We start from the raw sequence: 14,529 nt of genomic DNA on the forward strand, positions 1-14,529 counted from the left end.
AGTAGACACAGCAGTAGTAGTAGTGTGATTGTCCAAAAAAACTTCTCTTAAAAAACACATTTGGGGTTTGGAATTTAGCTCAGTGGTAAAGAGCTTATCTAGCAAACAAAGCCCTGGGTTTGGTCATCAGACCCAGGGGGAAAAAAGAACCACTTACAAAAAAATGATGGGGTGCACAACAGTAGTACAAAAGTATCTCTTTGATTAAACATATGATGAATATCTTCTGTATAAATTCATAGGTACTAAATGAAGCTATATAGTACTGCGGTACACAAAAAGCTAGAGCAGTTATGCTGGCACATTAAAGCATAATTTTAAATAAAAAATTGACAGTATTATATTATTTACAGAACAAAAATATCAAGTTAAAATTGTCTGTATATATGTGTGAGTGTCAGAGTATATATAGATGGTAGATGATATCAGAATCAAAGAGTAAAGAAGCAGCAAAAACCAGTCCTATGGGGAACACCATATAAACTGTTTTGAAATTGTTGAAGCTGAAAAGCCAAAGGAGAGTGAGAATTAAAAAGGATTGTTAGAGATAGAATCCACAAGATATCAATCCCAAAGCCAAAACTCAGGTCTCAGATAAAAGTTTAAGAGGCTCGAAGTATTAACCTGAGGTCATTAAGGGAGAGGAAAGGAGACACTTTTAAAAGCCAAAGATTGGTGAAGTTACCTGAGACCAGGAAGAGACAGCACCCAAACCTGATGTCATAGTGTGGTCCTCCTCCTGTTGGCCCCGTGGCCCATCTTAGAGCGCTTAATCTCAAGACAGGCAAAGGATAATTCTTCTGGGTTAGAACTGGTGCCCTCCACAGAAAAAACCAAAATGTTCCTCTTGCTGACTTACCTGATGTGTGTATCATGGAAGCATCCAGTATCCTGGGCAGCCAGCCCTCATCTTCCACAGTTCCTGTCAGGATATCACAGATCAAAGGCCTGGGCACTGCTGTGTGTCAGAAGCGGCAAGCACTTTACTTTCTGGCAGTTTTTGTGTCTTCTAGTTGCTGTCAACCTTCTGGGAGACAGTGACATCATGGTTTTTAGTTCTTGTTATTTTGGCATGTGTGCTGTGTTTTTGTAGATCTTCACAGCCCTGTACTGAACTATAATGGAATCACCTATTTAAAGACACGATGTGGTCTCAGATGTATATAATTTTGTTTTGTTTTGACTATGATGGAATTGTTTCATTTCTTATGTTAATGTGAGAGACATATGCCAAATGATTAGTTGATTTATTTTTTTAAATTTAATATTTAAATGAAGTATCTGGGGAAAAAGTTTAAGAGGTTAATCTTAGAGTTGCTCAAGTGACTAGTAAGGGAATAAGTGTGTGACTGTAAGGAGGTCACAGTGTTATGGATATGACAGTCTTCTGGGGTACTGTGCATGTTTTGATGCCATGAGATTCATGGTTGTCATAATTAAGCAAAAATATTTTTCCCTAAAAATAATATATATACTTAAAATGTATATGTAAAATTTCTCCAAATATATAAATAACTTAAAAATTTATAGCAGAAAGATCAAATCGCTTTTACAATGCTTCCTTAATGTTATTAAAATTGGCCTTTGCTATTTTAAGTTAGCTACACTTGGGGAAATATCGTGTGGTCACAACATTTTAATTACGTATTATCAATGTCAAAAGCAAGTGATCTTAAGCAGGAAAAAGCCAGCTTTTAAAAACAAATCTATCTCCCCGTCTTCCTCCTCCCACCTCATTATAGCAGTGCCAAGTACCCCACAGTAGGAAGGAGTATCATCTAGCCATGCTGGGTGAGGTGTGGATCTTTTGAATTTATATTTATATTTATACACAGTCCTATTTCTTTACATCTGCAGTCTCTTCCTCCTCCTCCCTCTCAGGTGACAATATCAGCAAGTGCCACACAGAATTCTGTGTTCACCAGCATATTGGAAAGTGTGGGCTTTGAGTTGATCACAGCAGAGTAGAGGGATATTTCTAGAGCTGTTCCTGAAGACTCTCTCCATTGTGGTTGCCCTTCCTTACCATCACTGCTTCATAAAAAAAAAAAAAAAAAAACAAAAACAAACTAAGGCACTTCCCATAGAGACTGGAGTCCTGCTTTCAATGACCTGGCTTTAATGGCTCTGTCCAGAGGAGTGTTGGAGCCCAGCCCACCCACAAACCAAACCCCTAGGGAGCTGGAAAAAGAGCAGGAAGAAGTTAAAATGTTTAATTTTTTAAGTTGACTTCTGTAGTTATTAAAGTTGCTTGTTCTGCAGTGATATTGTATAAAGAACATCTTATAAAAATACTTGTCAATTTGCTTTGGCACATGTACAGTAGTTTTCTATGATATATGTTCACTTTACTACCCTCAAAGAGGCCAGCGGGCAGCAGGATCTGGAGTTGTAGCCCCCCTACCCTGGTGGCACTCTACCTACCTGTGTGTGCCTGCTCCTCCAGGGCCAACCCTGCAGACCTAGGGCTCCTTCTGAGGGCTTCTCCTCAGTGGAGTGGACGGTAATTGGTGTCAGTATCTGGAGAGTGTGGGGAGGGCCAGTTCTGCCCTTGAAAGCCAGTCTAGCCTCATGTTGTATTTAGGCAAAAGTTTGTTGTGTGCGTTCCCTTTTATGACATTTAGATAAAAGTGCGAGAGAGTTTAATTTTCTTTTCCATCGATTTTGATTTTGGAAAGTGTGAGTCTCTCAGCTCTTCTTGTTTAAAGGAAAAGAAGTCCACCAGGTCCAGAAGCTCACCATTCCCAGGGCTGAGGAAAAGTTTTGCTGTGGCTCTGGGTATGGCCCAGTCCAGTGACTGAGGAAGGCTCCCTCATATAGGCTTGGTTGAGGTTAGCATTAACATTCAGGCTGTGATCCCTGGCGCTGCTGCCTCCCTGCTTCCTACCCTAGATGTTGGTGTTTTAGTAGAATGCTGGTGTTCCCACCATCATGCAGCAGTGATTTTTAAATTGTCTTAAAGGAGGAAGGGCCACGGTAAAGGGTAGACTTGTAGTAAATTGGAATTTCAAATAAACATTATGTACTTGTGTTTATAAAGAAAAAAATAAATCTGTAGAAGTTACTCACTGTTACCACGAGTTAACAAAATACATAATAGCAAGGATCTCACATGAGGCAGATGTTTCCACTACTTTAGTTATTTAAAAATTAGTATAGAAAGTTTTTAATGCTGAGAAAACTGAGGATTTCACTAGATTATTTCTGATTTCTGTACAGTGATAGCCTACAAATTCATAAGATAAATGCAATAGATTTACCTAATTAAAAGAACATAATTACTAAGAGTTTATTTAGTAATTTTACCATCTAATATATTAATATATAAGAAAATTAAACTGTTGGGTTTAAAAATGGTTTTATTTAGCATACCAAAAACACAGAAACATAAGAAAATTGTATCTAGTATAAACATAAAAAGTTAAATACCATAATTTAATGTAAACCAAGCATTTGAAAATGTGAAGTATTGTAATAAAATACATGCTATTTACACAGAACTAAGTTAAATCTACCTCTGTATTACTGGATCAGATTATCAATCTTGAAGACATTGTCATTAGCAATCAACAAACATTAACAGCTCCCTTTTTTATTAGTCAATAGGAAAAGAAGCAATCATTTTATTTATTATTTAAAACATATAATTTACAGCAGGAAAGCAAAAGTGCCAGTTCAAGGATTCCAGATACAAGCAATGTAGGTGGAGGTTTGAAAATCATACTATTGGAGGAACCTAGAGCAGATCTTAGTATTTAAATATAAATTGTTTAATTCCATTTACTTACTGCTTAGAAAGATATTAAGTATATTCTGCAAAAATAAATCTTCATTAAAAATGATCAAAGGCAAATGCAGTATCAATTAGATAGGAAATGCAAAGCATAAAAATATATATTATTCCAGATAAGCCCTTAATTATAATAAATGTTAAGAAACTCAGTTTATAAAACCAGAAAGGGTAGCAAAGGGAATTTTAAAAGTATGAAACCTAAACTGTACTCAAACACAACAAAAAAGTGTAAAATAAAAGTTCATGAAGTAGTATTTTGATTATACGTTTCTTATAGAAAAGCTGCCATGAAATTTATGGTTAGTACAGCAATTAATTACAATGAAATAGTGTTTTCTCTGACCAACAATCTAAACAGCTGTCATTACTAATCAATTTGTTTAGCTTCTTTTTCAAGAACCATCATTCATCGTTCAACTTCATTCAGAAAGTGGTAAGTTCAATATTGAGACTTCAAAATATAAAGTAACTTTACAAGAACAAAAACCTAACTTAGTGACAGGATGTCTTCCTCTTTTGTCCAATCTTGTAGTTCTTAAAATTTGGATTTCTGGATCCCTCCTTAAACTCTTGGGGGAATCTAGATTCCAAAGAACTTTTGTTTTTGAGATTTTATCTATCAATATTTAACATGTTAGAAATGAACTGAAAAAAATTAAAGACTAATTCAGCTAAACATTAAAAAAATATGCCAATACAAATTATATTTTTATGAAAATAGCTATATTGTATTTTTAAAAAAGGTGTGTGATGACTGTATTGTTTAACTCTGTTTTTAGAGAACTAGAATAAGGAGACAAATAATGTCTTCAGATAGGATGAAAACATTTTGATTTCAGATTCCACGGAAGACTGTCAGGAATCTCCTAGGGTTTATCAGCCACAATTTGAAAATTGCTGGTCTTATCTAATGGCTAATATTAGTGTAACACACACACACAAACAGCCTTAATTTTCAGTTATAAACATCCCATAACTCCTCTTGTACACTGGATCAAACATCTTCAACTTCAGATTTAATTAGAAAGAGACGATTACCATATAGTAAGGAAAAATATTTAAAGCAACATTGTCATGTGGAGACCACTATCAAGATACAAATACCTTTTCACCTATTATACCTATTAACTAATTCATGTACTTTAGTGTAAATTCCAGCATTTCTTCATCCAATACAGCACTGGCAAATGTACTTAAATTGGCACAGCTTTTGTACAGTCCAGATAATGTGTGAAGGTAAGTAATAGCCCATACACTCAACTTAGGAAAATATTAACTATGGAGCAGCCTGTTACATTTCTCTGATAGAATTCTAGGGAAACAGGGAGAAATGTCACCCTGAAGCACAATAATAACATTAAGATCTTACAGTTAAACAGTTCTTCATACTGCAAAATTATTTGTATACATGCCATCTCATTTGACCTTTTTCTATACTTTCTGAAATAGTTTATTTTGGCAATTCATATATAACCTACTCCCTCTCCTCCAAGAAAAAGATGTAAAACTACTGCAGCTAAAAAAAAAGATAGAATATAGAAGGCAACATAATGAGATCTATGTGGAACTAAACTAGATTTAGTGTGGATTTATTTTAGCAGATATTCTAAAATCTTCTTCTATTGACAGAACATTAATACAAAATTTGCAGCTTATAACTAAATGAAAATTATATACTAATAATTTTGTGAATAAGATTTTAACCTGTAAAAAATATTTAAAAATGATTTGAAACTGATTTTGGCTAAATTCTTGAGTGTATGGGGAGTCTATAGTAGCAATTAGAAATAAAAGTTAGTGTAAAAGATTATAGCCAACCACATGATGAGGAATGGAGTAGTTAGTACCTACTCCCTGTCATTAACACAAACACTATTTCATTACCTAGAAATACTTGCAAGCAAGATATTAATACGAGTGGCATGAAACATCCAAAGATGTTAAGAAAATTTTAATGGAACAGTGTTTGATAATCCACCAAGAAGGAAAACTCTAATACAAAATAAGCTAAATGATACTAATGATCAATGATTTCCTTGTTATATATTATAATCAAGTATATATACTAAATGTTACATGCTCTCTCTGTCTCTCTGAGATGTTTCTAAAATTGAGGAGGAATCCATGCATATTTTTTTCCTTTCATGAAAGAAGAAATAGGAAGTTAACTGATGTCTTTAATTAGAAAACATGCATGTTGCTGTCTATCACATACACTGTCTATGTCCCCTGCCTTTTCAATTTTGGTGAGTAATGCTTTCTTTTTGGGTGATGTGGTAGAAGTTAGTTGTACACAAATTGGATGGTACACAATTGGCTATATGCATACGTGTGTATTCCTTACAGTACATAAAGACTGCCACTGACATGTCTTTCCTTTATGTTTCCTCTTGTAAAAACTAACACAGAAAATGATTTTATAGTAAGAAGCAAAACCAAAGATAAATCAAACCAGTAAATGTGAAGTGGTGTGCTCTAAGAGTCTAATAAAATAAGTCAATGCACATTTATGTAGTAGTAAAGTGCTAGAAAGTTTTTCCATTTAGTATTTTAGAAATGATTAAATTAAAAAAAAAAAAAAGTTCTGCAGCTTCATTTGACGGTGGTGACCACAGGCACCATAGCAATGGCACTAGCTGAACTGGAGTTGACTATGTCCTCATATTCTGGTGGTGGGTCTAAAGGAGGTTCTGTTTCACTCCTTCTCAGGTTCACCTGGCCAGTGGCTTCCTCATAGGTTGGTGGGGGATCACAGTTGGAAAGGCGAGTGGAAACTGAATCTGAACGCCCAACAACATATTCCAAAAACCCTGGAGACAATCCACTGCTATCAAAGACTTCATCTGGTGGAGGAGGTGGAGTAATGATGTTAAGTTGCTGAGGGAAAGGAATGTGGCTTTCAGTCACCGTTTGTCTCCGAGTTTTGTTTCTTAGAAAGCATCTCCAGATTAAGAAGATGACAAGGAGAATAATGAAGAGGCCAAAGATTAATGGAAAAGTAAGATAAAATTGAAACCAGTCACTTCCTCTGTTGGTTTCTCCTTGTTGTGCTTTTGTGTAGGTGCTCCAAAACTCCTTCTATAAATACAAAACAAAATAAACAGGTGAAAAAATCAATATGGTCAAAACATGGTTAAGTATGAACAAATACTTGTGTTCAGATACTGACAAAGAAAACCTTAAAAAACATAATCAGATGTGTTAGGTTAAGTGAGAGCCTTATTTTCCATACCAGTAAATAATTGAGAAGTCAGTCATTAGAAACTGTTTATCAGATTAAAAAAAACACTAATTTGCTATATTTAATGACCTTAACTAGCAACCATCATAGCTTATGTCTCAGTACACTGAAGTTTCAAGTCTCTTGTGGTTCTATGGCTGACTGAGAGATAGCAATGGGCTGCAGTTCATTTGTTGGTACTCACCAGTATCCACAAAGAGTGATTTACTGAACAGTGCTAGATAAGGAAAAGCTCAAAATTCAAAAGCTTAAATACAGTATCTACTAAATGTATATCATTTCTACACCCCTGTAAAGTTGAAAAATTGTAAGTGAAACCATTATTAGTTATGAATTATCTATAGATTATCATGTTCATTCTGGATGCTGCCCCCAATAGTCATAACTCAAAGCCCTTTAAAATTTAGTTAGTTATTTACACTTTTATAGCTGTGACATTTTAGGAGTATGAAAGAGTTTTACCCTCAGAAGAGAACCATAGTCTAGCTGTTGTGTTTTAGAATGAAAATTAAAGGAGTAGGTAGATGTTTCAGTAGATAAGTACTTGCTATGCTAGCATGAGAACCTGAGTTGAATCCTTACCATACATGTACACAAAGAACATGTACACCCATATATATATATCAGAAAAACAATTAAGAGCTGAGTTTTCCGCTTTTAAAGATAATATCAATTCATTTACCTTTACAAATATAAGCCAAAGGGCTGGGCATATTTTAGAGTACTTGCAATATAGAGATGCAAGTAAATAAAAGCACATAAGACATGTGGTTATGAACTGTCACTCTCCGTATCCAAATCTGAGATTCTTATGTAAGCCCCATCATAATTAATACTATCTGCTGGTTAAGGCTATTATAGGCTTTTAGCACCAAACATTTAGCAGATATATACTTTGATTCCTAATAGTTTTGTTTGGGGGACCCAACATGCATTCCTTCCTCACCCCTTTTATTAACCCTTTTATCTGTATGTAATGCTTTACATACAGATGTTACTTATGAATAAAACACATCGTCTTCCCACAAGAAGCATTAGGGTAGTGTAGAAATTCTGTCACTGTACTCTGGAATGTAGACTTTAAATTCCAAATGAAAAAATATTCGGAATTTAAAACTTTTCATATTTGTTGGAAACTATTTAGAAATGCAAAGGAAACTTCATGTAATTATAAGGTATCACATTTCTTCTTGAGCCTTAATTTGTTTACCTGTATAGTGGGACAATAGAAACTGTTTTTCCTTTTTAAAAATTATTTTATTTCTTTACATTCCAGCCATTGCCCCCAATCCCAGTCTGCCCTCTCACAGTTCCTCATCCCATTCCTCCTCCCACTTGCCTCTGAGATAGTGCCCTCACCACTATACCTCCCCCTTCCCTGGGGTCTCAAGTCTATAAAAGTGTCTTTATATAAGTCACCCCATCTGACTTAACTCCAGAATTCTAATTAACTGAAATACCATTATCACAGACATTGGACAGTATGATTACCTAAACAGCTATCAGGACTGGTAGTTCACACTGGACTGGAATTATTTTATCTTTAATAGAAATTGTTTAAAAAGTAAATCAGATAGCACATACAGCACATCTAGTTACGTTTCCTGTATATAAACTCGCAATAGTAATGATTATAATGAAAATGTCTACTTAAGCCTTTGCTTCCAAATGACTAACTTAATCTATATCTTGATTCAGGGAACCTCCAATGTCATTCGCATCCTCCCTTGTGATTACTTTCTTCCCTTTCTGTGCTAATCACTTTTGTGTTATCATTGAGAAGTTGTTTGAAGAAAAAGAATTTAAAAGAAGGAAGAATTTTGGATTTTTTGTTTTCTTTTGTTTTATTGGATTTTGGTTTCATAGTCTTCAGTCTATTGTCCCTGCCTCTGTTGTCTCTGTACTTGCACTGAGGCAAATTCATAATGACAGGTATGGTGTTACAGAGTTTCTCACTTTATGGCAACAAGAAGCAAACATGGATTGAGGAAGATACCTTAGTAGGAAACAGAGCACCCAACAATATACCTGCCTGAGAGCCCTTCTTCCTTCTATGGAGTTCTGCCTCCTAAAATTTCCACCACCTTCCATTAGTATGAACTCACCAAGTAAATTATTGTATTGATTAGGTCAGAAGCCTGATAATATAATCACTTCTTTAAAAAGTTTATTTTCTATGGTGGGTGTGTACCCATGGTATAGCATTGTATAAAATCAGAGGACAATGTTTAAGATTCATTTTTTTTTCTTATCATGTGATCCCTAAGGATTGAAATCGCATCATAAGGCTTGACGCCAAGTACTTTTATCCACTGAGTCATCTTATTGTCCCTTAGTCATGTTTTTATGATTGATTATACCAGCTGGGGATCAAGAATTCAACATATGAGCCTTATGAGGGATACTTCATATCCAAAATTGACTATTTTTAAAATTCTGACATATTCAGTTTCCAATATGATACATATTTGGGATTTTAAATTCAGATATACTATAGGTTTATAAGCCTTTACATAAAATACCAAATCTTCTAAAGAAAGAATCTGGGCCCTAAAATGGGATGTTTACAATCTTATACCCATAGAGCATTTAATGTACTTGTGGACATTGCAATGATTCAAAATGATATCCTCTCTAAGGTGCATGATTACTGTAAACTTCTGTGATTCTAAGATTAACTTGGATGCCCTATAAAATATTGTATTATTTGCTAAATGATATGTAAATACTCATAATTAATTTCAGTTTAAAAATCATCAAGGAGACTGGAAAGACAGCTCAGTGGTTCAGAGCATTTTTTGCTCTTACAGAGGACCTGTTCTTGGTTCCTGGTACTCATACAGTGGTTCAAAACCAACTCTGACTCTAGTTTCAGGGCATCTGACACCTTTTTCTGAACACTGAGGGAATCAGGCATACATATGGAACACACACACACACACACACACACACACACACACACACACACACAGGGAAAACATTCATCACATAAAATAAAATGAATGAGTCTAAAACAGTTTTTCAGGAAGAGGCTGAGATGAATGACTCAGCAGTTAAGAGCACTTGCTCTTCTCTAGAAGACCTGAATATAATTCCTAGCAATCCATAACATTTCACCATAGTCCAAAACTATAATTCCAGGAGATCTATCACCTTCTAATGACCTCCTTGGGTACTGTACACAAGTAGTTCTTAAATATACACACGGAGAAAAGACACTAAGGACACATAAAACAAAAATAAGTAATAGAAAATTAAGAGGGAATCAGCAAGGTTAAAAATATTCCAGCTAGACATGGTGACATAGACACCTTCTCTTAAAAAAAAAAGTGAAGAAGAAGAAGAGGAGGAGGAGGAGGAGGAGGAGGAGGAATGATAAAAGAAAAAAAATTGCCCCATATGTCCAGAAGTAGCATTGATTTACTTATTTTAGGATGATAAAACAATTGTAATATTATCAAATTATTCTTACTTCACTTCTATTAACACTATAAGTTGCAAACTAAAACTCATGAAACCTGTAAAGTCTGGAGTTGTGGTGCTAGGGCAGGCCCTCAAGGACCTCACACATGCTAGGAAAGCTATGTTCTCATACAGTATTTTTAAACAAACAAACAAACAAACATTTTATGCTTTTAATACTCTATACATTTTATACAATGACAAATTTTACAACTGGTAACTTTCAGTATATATAATGACATTTGGAATACAGAATTTAATTATATGAAGTGTTATTAATGCAGAAAGCTAGAAGAGAAACAAATCAGTGGCAATATCATCACAAAGACATAAATCATCATTATTAATATTTGGGGTATATATCCTTTAGAAATATTTTAAGTCTATTCAGACTACGTTTTCCTTTATCTTCACATGAAATTGTATCACCTTTCTAGTCCCTTATATCATGACATCCTGTTTCCATTTTATCTTAACAATGAACACAAATATGCAATATGCTTTCAAGAAATTAGATGTCACCTTAGATAAAAACAATAAAATGTATGCTTATAAAACATGATGCAGATTAATTTGGAATAGTTAAGCATTATCAATGTGCATAAAAAGGAACTGTAGAGACAGCTTAGTTAAGAGTACTTGTTACTCTTGTAACAGTTTTGGGTTCAGTTCTAAGTATCCACATGGTGGTTTATAACCATCTGTAACTCCAGTTCCAGAGGAATTCAATTCCCTTTTCCAGCCTCTAGGAGTATAAGACCCACACATGGGGCATACATATGTAAGTAAAATAAAATACACATTACTAGAAAGAAAGCAAGCAAGAAAGAAAAGAGCAAGAAAATGAGTTATTTTTACATACAGAGCTTGCATAATTCATGCATTGTTTTGTTTCTTTGATATGATAGGAGCTTAAAAATCTAGTGGCTAAAAACAGTCAAACTTATTTTGAGGGAAAAAAAAGAAAGGACCTTTTAGGCAAAAGCAGATTTGTTAACCTCCCCCCGCTTTTTTCTTTACACATTGTAAAATTCTTCTATATAGCCAATACTGTAGGTACTATTATCAAACCAGTATTTCAAGTGAGGAATAAAGGCCCAGAGTAAATAATAATAGACTTGTAAATTTCAGCTGGAATTTCAACCATGAGGCCTGGACCAGAGCAAATTAAAAGGCAATCTGCAATAACATGTATTCTAAACCAATCTGGTCATCTCCTGAAAAATTGGATGGTTCTTTTATGTTTAATGTATAATTAAAAGCAAGACTGCATATTTTAGGCAAAAAGTATTTTCAATTAATGCAAAATGATCTAAATAGAAAGGTACTGACAAATTATTTCTTTGAGATATGGAATTATTTTGTCCTTGAGACCAGCAGTTCAGAGGAAGAAAGAGTTACTAAAGGGAATTTATATTTTCCTGTTTTGTTTTGTTTTGCTTTGTTTTGTTTTGTTTTGTGTGGCTGGAAACTGAACCCAGGGCCTTGCCCTCATTGAACTACAACCCAAGCAAGGGAAATTCATAATTTTAGAATAAACTAAAATTATCCAAATGAGTAATGTATTATAAATCAATCAGGAAGGTTAGAAAACTCTACGAGAGAGAAGAGGACCATAGGGCAAGCATTTTATTGTGGAAGGGAAATTATAGAACAGAATTTAGTAAGTTAATGATTCTCTAAAAGAATATTTGACTTTCTATAAATGTGTGATTTTCTATTTGAATTTACTTACTGTTACTGATGTGAGTGATTAAAGCAAGACATTAACAGCTCTACAAATAACTGGAAAGAGTAGAACTGTGGATCCACATTCCACCTCAATGCTGCGGTGTGTGAATGCAGCTGGGACAGACTAAACACAGATGTGCTAGGCTACATTCCATCCTCACTGCCATTGGTGTTGGTATTCTGTCTGGACTCCACCATAACAGTTACCAGGCAGCAGCCAGGTATGCTCCTCCCCACAGTTACCTGGTAACAGCCAGATAGGACTGGCTCACTGTAAAAGGGGCTGCTTGGCTCCTTCTACCTCTCTTGCTTTCTTGCCTCTCTCTTGCCTCTTACCACTTGCCCTTTTGCTCTCCCTCTTTCCCCCTTCCCTTCCTCTCTCTCTCCATGTGACCATGGTCAGCCTCTACTTCTCTACTCTCTCCTTCTCTCTGCCTTTCTCTGCCTCTACTATTCTCTTAACTTCCCTCCCCATGCCCTGAATAAATTCTATTCTATACTATACCTTCATGTGGCTACTCTCTCAGGGGGCATCCCTTGATGCCTTAGCATGGGACCTCCGAGGCACCACCCCCTTCCCTCATACCCTGCCAGAACATATGTTAATAGCTCTTCCTCTTTTTATGATCACAACAATTGGAGTGTGGTGGTGATGGAACATAGCCTAAGATGGGTGCCCAAGCCTGGGTGAGAAATGACACAGGCCTGGGCTGAAGTTAGGGTTCCCTAACTCCCAGACACCCAGAGTGTCCATGTCTAGAGGGCAGAGGGGCCATCTGTGGGAGACTTAGGTAGCATGACTTTGTATGAAGAATGCTTACCCCCATTGTAATTATTGATGAGATAGATAGTCTTTATTTGTCCAAACTGTTTAATGGTAATGAAAAATGGAGCACAAGACTGACTCTGGTTGGACCAGAGATTAAATACCTATTACTGGAAGGAATGTCCAGGAAGGGAAGCTTATTGGCTAAACCCTTGGGCTGGCCCATTTAGATACCTTATTAGCATGGAGAACTCTGTGCTCTGTCACTAGTTGATCAGGATCCTCATGTGGGGTGTTATGGTCACGTGCTCCAGGACAGGAACTGAGTTTGGAGTAGATGAAATAAATGCCTACTGTTTTCAGATATGAGAAATTACTGGGGTTTCTGAATCCACTCAACCTTCCCAGTTTTTGTCTGGTGACACTGTTCCACTTGCCCCACATATAACTGTATTTTAAGAGTTAAAATAATGTATATGCGAATGTTTTCCCATGTGTGGAGGCCAGAAATTGTATTGGAATCCATGGAGATGGAGTTACAGGCAATTCAACTGTCTGACATTGGTGCTGGGATCCAAACTCAGGTCCTTTGGAAGAGCAGCAAGGGCTGTTAACAGCTGAGCCATCTCTACAGCCCCTTAATTGTTCATAATTTATTTATTTGATTATTTCAGAACCCATTTGGGAAAGTAGAGAAGTGGGTGATTTTCCAGTCAGTTTGAACTGCTGAGGATGGCTCAGTTGTTAACATTTTCTTCATGCACAGTCATCACAGAAGCAGGACAAATTAATAAAGCAAGTATCTTTAAGGGACATGGTTCTCATGCTTAATGTAGACTTACTGTGATACTTATTGTGACTTATTTCTTGGAACTTGACATATAGTCACTGCTTCAAAATCACTGTTGACTTAGCAAGGAAGTAATAAAATGGTTACAGTTTAAACCTGAACTATTTCCTAATGGCTAATATTTTGAATATTTGTTGCTTAACTTTTGTGGTTTACACTCTTAGATTAGTCACGCTGGTTAGATTTAGAATTACCTAGGAGACATGCTTCTGGGCATGTCTGAGGGTATTTTCAGGGATGTGTGTTTATTTATTTATTTATTTTATTAGATATTTTCTTTATTTACATTTCAAATGTTATCCCCTTTCCTAGTTTCCACTCTGAAAACCCCCTCCCCTCCCCCCCCCAACTCACACATCCCCCTCTCCGGCCCTGACATTTCCCCCACACTGGGGCATAGAGCCTTCACAGGACCCAGGACCTCTCCTCCCATTGATATCCAATAAGGCCATCCTTTGCTACATATGTAGCTAGAACTATGGGTCCCTCCATGTGTACTCTTTGGTTGGTGGTTTAGTCTTCAGGGCTGTTTAATTATAGATGAGAGGCCTACACTGATTTTTGAAAGTACTATTCCACTGGTGAGAGTTCTAGGCAGAAGAAGAAGAAGAAGAAGAAGAAGAAGAAGAAGAAGAAGAAGAAGAAGAAGAAGAAGAAGAAGAAGAAGAAGAAGAAGAAGAAGAAGA

General features: G+C 35.8%; 1 protein-coding gene across 3 annotated transcripts in view; it reads right to left on the reverse strand.

Moving 5' to 3' along the window:
- Nucleotides 1-3,338: 3,338 nt before the first annotated feature.
- The window catches only part of Prrg1 (proline rich and Gla domain 1), a 125,922-nt gene continuing 114,731 nt past the window's right edge, over nt 3,339-14,529 (reverse strand). For all 3 annotated transcript variants that reach the window (XM_021187863.1, XM_029534460.1, XM_021187862.2), the window contains one exon: nt 3,339-6,871. In XM_021187863.1, the coding sequence (XP_021043522.1) occupies nt 6,386-6,871 (486 nt within the window). In that variant the 3' untranslated portion in view covers nt 3,339-6,385. The remainder of the gene's footprint in view (nt 6,872-14,529) is intronic.

The sequence above is a fragment of the Mus pahari genome, chromosome X (genome assembly GCF_900095145.1).
Source record: "Mus pahari chromosome X, PAHARI_EIJ_v1.1, whole genome shotgun sequence".
Lineage (NCBI taxonomy): Eukaryota > Metazoa > Chordata > Mammalia > Rodentia > Muridae > Mus > Mus pahari.